Source organism: Bactrocera oleae, chromosome 6 (assembly GCF_042242935.1).
Source record: "Bactrocera oleae isolate idBacOlea1 chromosome 6, idBacOlea1, whole genome shotgun sequence".
Taxonomy (NCBI): domain Eukaryota; kingdom Metazoa; phylum Arthropoda; class Insecta; order Diptera; family Tephritidae; genus Bactrocera; species Bactrocera oleae.
In genome coordinates, this window is record NC_091540.1 from 7212128 (window position 1) to 7225057 (window position 12930).

At 36.4% G+C, this 12930-nt stretch overlaps 1 protein-coding gene across 1 annotated transcript; it reads left to right on the plus strand.

The window, feature by feature from the left end:
* The first annotated feature begins 6177 nt into the window (after positions 1–6177).
* On the plus strand, positions 6178–12604 carry Toll-6 (Toll-like receptor 6). The gene has a single exon (XM_036358069.2). The coding sequence runs from the start codon at positions 6573–6575 to the stop codon at positions 11487–11489; it is 4917 nt and encodes a 1638-aa protein (XP_036213962.2). The 5' UTR covers positions 6178–6572; the 3' UTR covers positions 11490–12604.
* The last annotated feature ends 326 nt before the right edge of the window (positions 12605–12930 follow it).

Here is a 12930-nt window from a genome sequence, read left to right on the forward strand (position 1 = left end):
ACAACAAAATGACATCGCAAGCACTTTGAGTGGCTGGAAAATAGGAGCTTTCTCAGCAGCCGACAGAGCAGGGAGGTGTTAATGAAAGGCCTGGAAAATTAGGTATTTATGTGCGTATGTATGTGTTAGCATGTACCATATACTTTAATATACTGCTAGTTTCTGTATGGTCAGGCAAGTTGATATCCTTTAACAAGCACATACGAGCTATTAAGTGACAACAAAAAAAAATCGAGTTACCCAGTGGAGAAGTGGACTAGTGTGGATTTAAAAAAATTGCGTGCATACATATATTTGTAATGTAAACAACAAAATATAATATATACATATGTACATATTGTACAAAAACTTGATTTTGATTCGATGAGCCGATATTAAGGAGAACTAACAAAATTTCCTGCTATATCAAAAATGGGTATTTTTAATGTGAGAGTTTCAAATTATTAGTGAAATTTATGAGCTGCAGTCACTAATGTGATTTGGAGATAAATTAAAGGTTCATAGTAAAAGAGTGTACGTTGCAGGCCACTTAGAACCAGTTACAAACTAGCCTTACGAGATCTACTATGTGCCTATGAGAGCCAAAAATTACTTTCTATACTGTTAGATCACAACAGTAATTTCTGATTATAAGCAAGTTCAAAAAGCGTTTTTCGTATCATCCAAAAACGTATTTGAACTGGATGGCACTAGTTGCAGGAGATATATTATGCGTGCACAAAAATCGGCTGCTTTTTCTAATACTAATTTTTCATAGTAAATAATAATAATAAACACCTTCCTATTATAAACAATACTCGCCTTAAAACTAGTTAGAGACTAGTCGCAAGTAATACTTTGTGTATTTTTTTAAAATTTAGATTGTTACTGTAAACTTTCTTTATAGAAATACTATAACTAATTCCGTTGTACCAATTTTGGATAATTTTGAACTATTTTATGTGTGACTAGTAGGGAACTAGTCTCATTTTGTGTAATACTTCCAAATTTAAGGGTTCCTTTATAAACTTCCTTTATAGAAACACTATAAATAATTCCATTGTGCTAGGGTCAGCCCATTTCGTACTAGTTTGGCAGTTAGTTGTCAACATAACTAAAAAATTCGTGCAGATATCCTTTGCAAGATATTTGAGCTAGTCAATACAGGCTCACAGCCAAATATATATAATATATCCACCTATATAACATAGTTGTGTCTTACTTATATTCAAGCATAAATTTCACTTTAATAAACATATTTAACTATAGACAACATAGATTTTCATTATCAAAACATGAACCATAGGCCAACACACACACACACACACACATACACAGAGAAAACATGAAAGTAGAGCTTAGAATAGTAATATTAGCAGCACAAGAGTAAAGTATTTCAAGCAGCCTTAGTAAGCGACATGTCGAGCTAGACGAGTAGCAGCAGGAGCAGCAGCACTTGGTGCAACTCGAGACTGATGCCAAGGCAATACAACACAATCAAATAAAATAAAATAGGATAAAGACAACAAAAACAATACAAACTAATGTTGTAAACGTGTGACAATATAGCAAGCCATGCCGGGCCATGTAGAAGGCAAAACCAGCAGGTTCTGAATAAAGAAAACAGTTGGCTGTTAAGAAAAGACCAAGAAAACAAACGAAATAAAATCACAAGCTGTGCGACGACTACTGCTGCTAAAAGGAGCAACGAAAAATGCAAAGAAAAACATGAACAAATAAAACTGTTGTTTTGATGCTATTTCATAGTTACAAGCTAGTTTGCACGTGTGTGTGTGTATGGTTTGCATATGTATTTGTGTGTCAGCATGCGAGACTGTGGTGAGTTTCGCTTACAAACAGTTATGACAACAGCTGCTTGACAAGTCACGCGGCTTCCCAAAAGCAGATCACAATATACGAGTACAAAGCGGATACACACACACACACCAACAAATATGCCGACGCAAGTAGAATAAATGTATTTATGGAACGAACACTACTGCACGTGTACATATGTGTGTGTGTGAACCCTACACATACATACACAAATACACAAATATAGTCAAGTATCTAATAAAATGAAATCAGCTCTTCAACAAAGTACTGCTGCCAGCTGAAAGCCTAAAATTGGTGAAAAAAATAATAATTTTGTTACGTTCAGAACGAGAGAGAGAGAGAAAGTGTGAGAGCGCATAAAAATAGCGTGCCACATTCTCCATACTTTTATTTAAATGCAGAGCATAAAAGTGTATACTAGCAACATCAATTTGGCGTAAAATTTCCCAGTTTTTTAGTCTAGTCTAGTTTTATGAAATTTGTTTTTACGCTCTCTAGCAACAGTACTACTCAACGTATTTGTCGAGGATATGCGAGCGTAAAGGATGTTCTTCTGTGGAAGTATTTCATAGTTATGCAAACACACGCACACACAAACAAACCGATATAATTTCATATAATTTTCCTAGATTACTAGTTAATTAGGTCTTGTTGTTATACTACATATTCATTAGATTGTTTGTAGGTGTATGTGCATAAACAGCGGTATAGGCAAATTCGTGGAAATCAAGTTTTAATTATATTCACTATATTTAGTTGCCTTTTAAAATCAAACTTTGCGAAGGTGTCGCTCAACATATTGGTTTCAAGTTACATAGAAATAAAATGGTTCAAGGAATAGTATTTTCATTTCATTAGAAATTCTGGGAATGCCACTAATTACTATATGCATATATTCACAAGAGTGGGAGAAATTAAAAATGTATAAATTAGAAATTGCTATATTTTCAAAATTCATGCAAAAATATGTCTGAAAATTCAACAATTTGAGGCTTTAACTATGTGTTACATTGCAAATTAATTTTGTTTTAATAATAAATGTAATTTAATTTGTTTTTTAACATAAATTTCATTTAATTCATTTCATTTTCAATTTTTATTTTTATTTTTATATTTTTATACAATTTTAATTTTAATTTCAATTCAATTTAATTTTCATTTTGTTTCTGATTTTGCTTTTAGCTTAATCTTAATTTTAATTTATTTTTATTTCAAATATATTTATTTATTTTTCTTGCAATTAAAATATTTTTTCCATTATAATATAATTAAATTTTAAATTTAGTTCCATTTTAAAATCATTTTTTTTCTTTTAATTTTAATTTCAATTTTATCTTAATTTTTAAATTTTATTTAATCTTAATTTTAATTTTAATTTTAATTTCAATCTTATCTTCATTTTTAAATTTAATTTAATTTTAGTTTTAATTTTAATTTTAATTTTAATTTTAATTTTAATTTTAATTTTAATTTTAATTTTAATTTTAATTTTAATTTTAATTTTAATTTTAATTTTAATTTTAATTTTAATTTTAATTTTAATTTTAATTTTAATTTTAATTTTAATTTTAATTTTAATTTTAATTTTAATTTTAATTTTAATTTTAATTTTAATTTTAATTTTAATTTTAATTTTAAATTTAATTTTAATTTTAATTTTAATTTAATTTTAATTTTAATTTTGATTATAATTTAAAATTAAGTTTTTATTATAATTTAAATTTTATATTTATTTTGATTTTTATAAATGTATTGTTAATTCAATTTAATTTTCTTTTGCATTTTGTTTTTGATTTTAATTTTAACTTAATGGTTTTTGAAATGTTAATTGTAATTTTAATGTTTTTTTTATTTTTATTTCTAATATATGTTATATATTTATTTTTTTTGCAATTAACTTTTTTTAATTGTGTTAATTTTCTTTTTAATTATAATTTAATTTAATTAGAATGTAAGTTCAATTTTAATTTCATTTTAGTTTCAATTGCAATTTTAATTTTAATTTTAATTTTAATTTAATTAAACTTGAATTTAGTTTTATATTTTGTTTATTTTTAGTATTAAAATTAATTTAATTTTTATATTTTTTTCTAATTTCCAGTTCTTTTCATTGTACTAATTTTCTTGTAAATTTTAATTTTACTTTTAGTGCAATTTTCTATTGATTTCAACTTAAATTATAATCGTAATTTTAATTTTAGTTTTAACTTAATTTTAATTAAATTTTTTTATTTTTTTTTTAATTTAACTCATTTGAAATTATTTTAGTTCATTTTAATTTAAATTAATTTGCGTGTGTTTTTTACAACAAATAATTTTTTTTTAACTTAGTTTTACATATACTAAATACTAAACTTTTATTTTAATTCCACTTGCATAAAATATCTTATTAATTTTATTTGAATCTTAAAAGTTTCAACATCTAAGTAAAAATCAGATTAATATAAAAAAATAAATTATTTAAAAACATGTTTTTATTGCAAACATCTAAAAGATTTGTGTATGGCTATGAAAAGTATTCTTTCATATAATAAATATTTTTTAATATAATATTTTTAATGTAATTTTAAAATTATTTTTTAAATTTTTCTAATAACAATTTATTTAAAATTTTATTAAACCTGTGAAAAAATAATAGAAATAAAATTTTTATAAAAGTCAAATTGGCGCCATAAAAACTGCTCGAAAAACACCATGAAAGTAAGAACATGCTTTCGTACTGACCGTAAGACTTTGTCCTTCTGTAGGCTCTGAGAGCAATTCAGTGAAAATATCTCCACCATTTCCATACTAAAATTGACTGTCAGCATACTGCTGCAGCACTAGGATGCCTATAGAGTCCTTTTGCTATAAAAATTTAACAAACGCGATGCGCTCTGTTCTGCTTTAACGCTCACTTTCTGCATTGCGCGCTCTCTAGCATTAATGTTAACGCTCTTTGTTTGGGTTTGTTCGCATAGTTGACTCTCACGACCAGCAACTCAACTCCAATAGGCATACAGCCCACGGGTATGCCAGCTATGCAATGCCGTGACGAGCGGTGAAACATAAACCATACACACAACTCTGCTACCGCTCTTCGGCATAGAACAATACGCTGGCACTCAGTAACTTTGTGTCTCTACTACTTTGTACTATAAAAGGTTGCCTCAGTGCGTCGAGCAGTTCAGTCTTCGATTAGAATGCCAATGTGCAGGACACGTAAACGTTAGATAAGTGTTGTTGAAACGAACGCGCAGAGCAAAAGCAACATTATTCGCACATATAAAATACAATTGGAATACAGTGAAGAGCAAGCACGTTGCAGAAGAAGAAGCATAAAATAAGTTAAGAAAATTACAAAATAAGCAAAATAAGTGTGTGAATTTTATTTAGTTCAATGAAAATATTCGAAATATTCACATGCAACTAAATGATAATTGTGTGCAACTGACAAAATTTTACGGGCGCGTCTTTACTTAACAACAAATTCCAACAAAAAAAATAGCATACTTCACGTGATAAACGCACAGCAGCCGTCAAAATAGCCGAGCAGCCGAAGTGTGTGTTGCCTATTATTTGGTATCCACAAATTGGAACTCTCATAATTGCCACGCCGCGAGTGAACAACACTTGCAACACAAATGAAAATTTATTAGCATTTAATTTGATTTGATTAAATGTGTATACTTAACAGTGTGGCAGTGGCGGAAAGCCACTGAAACGAACACAATTGATTGGCAGCGGACGAGTGTATATATTTCCGGAAAAAAGTATACACATGCCTTGTGGCAAGTGCGGCGCGTATAAATTGTATGTGTTTTTGTGCAAATTTTACGAACTAAACGAACGCTGGTGTATGCCGAAAATAGCAAAATAACGGTCAAAGCACTAAAATATACGCATACAGGCAAAGCAAGTACGAAATACGAAGGAGCAAACGACGAAGTCTAAGCATTTTGCTGTGTGTTGCACGGTTTTGTACTGGCTGTTTGGTGCTTTTGTGGGCGAATAAACGAGCGAGTGGCAAAGCCAAAATTAAAGTCGAAAAATACTTCGTGAAATATCAAGCGAAAAACGCAAGGATTTGTGGCAAACGAACTTTAATGAAACGATAAGCTGAGTGAAACTTGCGTAGGAATTTAATAAAATTTATAAAGTTGTATGTAAAAAAATTGCAAAATTACAACCAAAAATATAAATAAGTCAATTTAAGCTAAAAGGCAGAAAATTTTTAATGAATGACTGTTTAAAAAATTTACAAAAAAAAAAAAACAATAAAAAAATTAAATATATAAAAATTATTATAAATTTAAAGAATTAAAAAATAAATTAAAGTAAACATAAAGCATTACAAAAAGCTTGCAATAAATACATAAACCAACAAAAAAAATAAACAAATTTCAACACTTCAAACGGCATGTTGCACGTATGTGTTGCAAGCCATCTTGCACATATGCTTAAGTAACGTTTATTAAAATAAAAACAATGCAAATTGCCGCCAATAAGCGGATATTAATTATTAAAAAACATTAACTTTACAAAATGTTGTGGCAAGTGGCGCATTATGTGTGCAACTAAATGTGTATAGTAAAAGTAATTAAACGCACAACAATGCGCAAAACAACAATTAAAACTATAACTGCAAGCATTTGAGGCCATAAAATAAAATATAGCAAATAAGCGCTTAAACCACATTTTACACACACCAACACAACTACTTGCAACATCCTATTAATTTTTAATTGCACTGCACTTTTTAATTAAAATATTTTACAATGGCCAACTACTATTTACAAAAACAACAAAGTACACAAAAATTCTACCAATATGCAACGCTAGTCATCTTGCTGCTAACGCTCATAGCTGGCGGCAATATGCAGCAACAACAGCAGTTGATGCAACAAGCGCCTAGCTTGCAGCAACAGCAGCAACAACAGCAACAGCAGCAGCATGCTACAAACACAAAACAGCAGTCACAGCAAGCGCAGCAGCATCAGCAACACTCGAACGCCATTATGGGCGAAGCGGGCGTAACCAACTCACAATTGCCCCAACCGCCTACAGCGACACATTATGGCGGCGCCAATCTGCAGCCGGGTATGGCAGGCGGCATGCTTGCCGGGACAGCAGCGCAGGATCCGCGCTATGATGCGCCCGATGATTGCCATTTTTTGCCCGCCGCTGGACCAGATAATCCAGAGATAGCGCTCACATGCAATCTGCGTACGGTCAATAGCGAATTTGATACGACCAATTTTAGTGTGATACCCGCCGAACATACGGTGGCGTTGCATGTCTTGTGCAACGATGAAATCATGGCGAAGAGCTCGCTGGAGCCGCATTGCTTTGCGCATTTGGTGCGCCTGCAGGAGCTCTCCATCCAATACTGCAAGTTGGCCAAGTTCAATCGACATGTGCTCGAGGGTTTGACACAGTTACGCAATCTTACAGTGCGCACAAATAATATACTCTGGCCTACGATCAATTTCGATATTGAAGCCGATGCTTTTGCGGTGGCTAAGAATTTGGAACGTTTGGACTTGTCATCGAATAATATTTGGTCCTTGCCCGATAATATATTTTGTGCACTGAGCGGCTTGTCATCGCTGAATATGAGCGAGAATCGTTTGCAGGATGTGAATGAGTTGGGTTTTCGTGAGCGAACACATGAACAGGCGACTAATACAGAACATTCTACTGCAGCAACACCCGAAGTGTCCACAAGGCGTCAGCAAACTGGAAATAGCGCTAATAACACCAGCTGCAATTTAGATTTAGAGATACTAGATGTATCGTACAATCATTTTGTACTGTTGCCCGCTAACGGTTTTGCCACGCTACGCCGTTTACGTGTGCTGCAAGTGAACAACAACGAGATTTCCATGATCGCGGATAAGGCGTTGAGTGGTCTCAAGAATTTGCAAATACTCAATCTTAGTTCGAATAAAATTGTTGCTTTACCATCCGAACTCTTCATCGAGCAAGCTGGCACAATACAGGAGGTATACTTGCAAAACAACTCGATTAGTGTGCTCTCACCGAAACTATTCTCCAATCTCGATCAATTGCAAGCGCTCGATCTGTCGCATAATCAGATCACATCAACATGGATCGATCGCAGCACATTTGTTGGTCTTATACGACTGGTATTACTCAATTTGGCGCACAATAAACTCACCAAACTCGAACCAGAAATCTTCACTGATCTCTACACATTACAGATTTTGAATCTGCGTCACAATCAGCTGGAAAATATCGCAGCCGATACCTTTGCGCCCATGAATAATCTACACACACTACTGCTCTCACATAATCGTCTCAAATACTTGGATGCTTATGCACTCAATGGGCTCTATGTGTTGTCACTACTTTCCTTGGACAATAATGCTTTGATTGGCGTGCATCCTGAAGCCTTCCGCAATTGTAGCTCTCTACAGGATCTTAATTTGAACGGCAATCAGTTGAAGACAGTACCTTTAGCATTGAGAAATATGCGTTTACTACGCACGGTGGATCTTGGTGAGAATATGATTACTGTGCTGGAGGATAACGCTTTCAAGGGTTTGGGTAATCTCTACGGACTGCGGTTAATAGGCAACTTTTTGGAGAATATAACAATGAATGCCTTCAAAGATCTACCAAGCTTGCAAATACTCAACCTCGCACGTAATCGCATTGGTGTAGTGGAGCCTGGCGCTTTTGAAATGACCTCGAGCATACAAGCGATACGATTGGATGGTAATGACTTAAGCGAGATCAACGGTTTGTTCAGCAATATGCCTTCATTACTTTGGCTAAATATCTCCGATAATCGTTTGGAGCACTTCGATTATGCGCACGTGCCAAACACGCTGCAATGGTTGGATCTGCATAAGAACCGTTTGGGTGAGCTCTCCAATCGCTTCAGCCTGGATACCCAAATACGTTTGCAGACTCTCGATGCGAGCTTCAATCAAATTCAACGCATTTCGCCCTCCTCTATACCGAACTCTATCGAACTGCTTTTCCTCAACGACAATCTCATACACATCGTGGATCCGGACACTTTCATGCATAAGTCCAATCTGACGCGCGTCGATCTCTATGCCAATCAGATTAGCACGCTGGATATCAAGTCGTTACGCATACTACCCGTACATGAGCTGCGCTCTTTGCCTGAGTTCTACATTGGCGGCAATCCCTTCACCTGCGACTGCAATATTGATTGGCTGCAAAAGATCAATCACATTAAATCGCGGCAGTATCCACGTATTATGGACTTGGAGACCATATACTGCAAGCTGCTGAACAATCGTGAACGCGCCTACATACCACTCATCGATGCGGAACCCAAGCATTTTTTATGCACTTACAAGACGCATTGCTTTGCGGTCTGTCATTGCTGTGAGTTCGACGCTTGCGACTGTGAGATGACCTGTCCTACAAATTGTACTTGCTTCCATGATCAAACTTGGTCGACGAATATTGTAGAATGCTCCGGCGCTGGCTACACGCAAATGCCACGTAAGGTGCCCATGGACACCACTGAGTTGTACATTGATGGCAACAACTTTGCCGAACTTCCAGGTCACACTTTCCTGGGACGCAAAAATCTCGCTGTACTCTTTGTTAACAACTCAAATGTACAGTCTCTGCATAATACAACCTTCAGTGGTCTCCGCAGGCTATTGGTGCTGCATCTCGAAGACAATCACATCGCTGAGGTGCGTGGCGATGAGTTCAGCAATCTGGAGAACCTACGTGAACTCTATCTACAGAATAACCGCATAGCGAGTGTCGGCAACGGCAGTTTTCAGGCTTTGCGTAAGTTGGAGGTGCTACGTTTGGACGGCAATCGGCTGGTGCATTTTGAGGTCTGGCAGTTGGCACTTAATCCTTACTTAGTTGAGATTGGGCTTGCAGACAATCAGTGGAGTTGCGAGTGCAGCTACTTGATGCGCTTCCGCACTTACCTCGCACAGACGGCCGAGAAGATTGTCGATGCAGCACGCGTCTCCTGTGTCTACAACAATGCCACAAGCGTGCTGCGCGAAAAAAACGGCACGAAGTGCACGCTACGTGGGGATGAAGTCACCACATATGCACATGCTAGTGAAATTGAACATCTACTGCCACTGCTGTTAATCGCCACATGTGCCTTTGTCGGCTTCTTCGTGCTCATCTTGGGCATCTTTTGCTATCGCCATGAGCTCAAGCTGTGGGCACATACAAATTGTCTGCTCAACATGTGTTATGCAGGCCGCAATGCGCACGGTTTCGTCGAGTCGCTGGACAAGGATCGTCTGTGTGATGCATACTTTGCCTATAGCTTACAGGATGAGCACTTCGTTAATCAAATATTGGCACAGACGCTGGAACATGACATTGGCTATCGCTTGTGTTTGCATTATCGTGACGTGAATATCAATGCGTATGTAACGGATGCCATCATCGAAGCCGCTGAGAGCGCCAAGCAGTTTGTGGTCGTGTTATCGAAGAATTTTCTCTACAACGAATGGACACGTTTCGAATATAAATCAGCATTGCATGAAATGGTGAAGCGTCGCAAACGTTTGGTCTTCATACTGTATGGTGACTTGCCGCAACGCGACATCGATATGGATATGCGTCATTACTTGCGTACGAGCACCTGTTTGGAATGGGATGATAAGAAATTCTGGCAGAAGCTACGCATCGCACTGCCGCACATACGCAAGCGACCAATGACTGCCAATTGTCTGGCAAGCCGATCGGCCGTGAACATTTACGCTTCAGCGCACGAATACCAGCCCGCAGGCGCTAATAGTACCGTTGGTGGTGGCGTTGGTCTGCCAAATGGACACCTCAGCAGTGCAGGCATCGGCGTTGATAAGGCGCACTACGCCGACTGCAACAACTATGCGACCATTAATGATTGTGGCGTTGGCGCGCGCGGTTATGCACCAATACCCACCGCCGCAGCTGCCTGCAAATTCAATACGCTCAACGAACTCTCGCACAAAATGCATAAAAATGATTTGCTGAACAACATTGGCGGCGCCGGCAGCGGCATGTGTGGTATTGGGCTGGGTGGTGGCGCCAAAACGCTCGATCATCATCACCATCTCCGCGGGCATCAGCAGCATGAGTACGCGGTGCCCGCATATTTGGGCGCGCTGAGTAACGGACATGTGGGCGGTGGCGGCAACGCGCCTACCTACGATAGCGTCGACTACGCCAAGCAACAGCAAAAGCTAAGCGCCAGCAACAATTGCGACAACTGCACCGTGGGCACACAGAAACGCGTCACTAAAGGTGGTCTACATCCCAGCTTCTCATCAAATTTCACAGCGCCGCCTAACGGCACAATCACTGGCGCTTGCTACAACAGCTACAACTGTAAGAAACCATGTAATTGTGGTGCGCGCAAGCACGCGTCTGCCGCTAGTGATGACGGCATCAGCTGTCGCTGTGGCACAGCGAGCAGTGGCGTGGCAAAGGAGCTGCCTACAGCAACCGGGGCGCCTACGCCAGCACTGGCTGCGTCTGCAACTACATGCAGCAGCAATAGCAGCAACAACAGCGATCGTAGCAGCAGTGTCACCAACAGCAGCAACAATAGCACCAGCTCAGCGGGTAGCGCCAATCGTCAACCAACCGAGCAGCTGGCACACTATGAATCCAGTTTATCGCTGAACGAGAGCGCGGCGCTGAATGGGCCACTGTGGGCGTAACAACAACTGGATTTGGGTGGCGGCATTGCGGGCGGTAAGACGCGCTTGGCAGTCTGCTTGAATGTGTAAGCGCGACATGAACCAATTGCCTAGCAAACGCAATGAAAATTTGTATGTAGTTACTTTTAAGTGTGTATGTGTGTGTGCAAGTGCTTAAATATATGCGTGTGTGTGTGTGTTAGTTTAAAAAATATGTAGAGCGCGTCAAAGCCTCAGAGACAGACTGTGCAACCAGTGAATTTAATTAAACGCCTGCAGGCACACACATACACATATGAAGGTGTGTATGTGCGCATATGCGTATGCAGGCAGTTACGAAACTAGTAGTTCTTGTATGTAGGCAGTGAATGTGAATTGTTGGGGCCACTTGCTGTAGCACGCTTAGGCAGTGGCGTGCACTGAAAGGACTCTTTACAAGTATGATACTTTGTAAAAAGTAAAATTCCAAAAGCAAAACTAACGAACTTAAACCACAACAAAAAAAGAAATAACAAAAACAAAACAAAAGCAACAAACAAACTACGTAAAACCGCTAACTAGTTATAGTTACTTAAATGATAATTATTATATTATACTTAAATTATTACTTAACGTCTAAGCACTTAGCAAAGCGAGGCAAGCAAACTGAACAAAAAATTAAATAAATAAATAAAATAAAACAAAATAAATGATTTTCACTAGCATTAGTATTTACCATATAGCGGATAATAAGTGTGCTTGTGTGTATGCGATCGTGTTTATTGTATATGTATGTATATATAAATTTAAAAATATTTGATTTCTTTTTGGACTTCAAACTAGCAAAACGATAATGTTTGAAAATTTTAATATAAAAAAATTAAAATTGTTAAATAGACTGATAAAGTTAGTTATTACGTTTAAGTTTCTTATAAATATTAATTATTAAACAAAAATAACAAAAACAAAGACAATTAAAAAATTTTAAACTAAGTGCAAAATACAAAATAAAGTTGAGAATCTATTATTGGCGCTTCAAGAAATTTAAAACTATTGTTTTTTCATTTCATTTGGCAAAATTTTTAGGGAAGCGATATTTTGACGCTGAACAAACCAACTTTTTATGTTGTAGGTAATTTAAATAATAGAGGAAGGAAGGAAGGAAGTGTGAAATATTTTTTTTTTTGCAAATCACAATTTAAGAAGTATTCGCAAGGATAAAGTGTAAGGAAGTGTATTTTTATTGCACAAAAGTGTTCAAAAAAATCCTGTTTTATTCTTTAATTTTTCTATATATAAAAATTGTACAAAAACTTTCACAAAAGTGTACAAGAAATAGCCAAAATGTGTATAGATTAGGCAATATGCTGCAACAGCGACTTTTTTTGGCTTAATGCGAGCCTTATAAACAGCGCCTAAAGGTAGGCAGCATTAGGTGTAATTGCGTACCTTTCGGTGTAAAACAACTTAAGAGTAGTTTCTT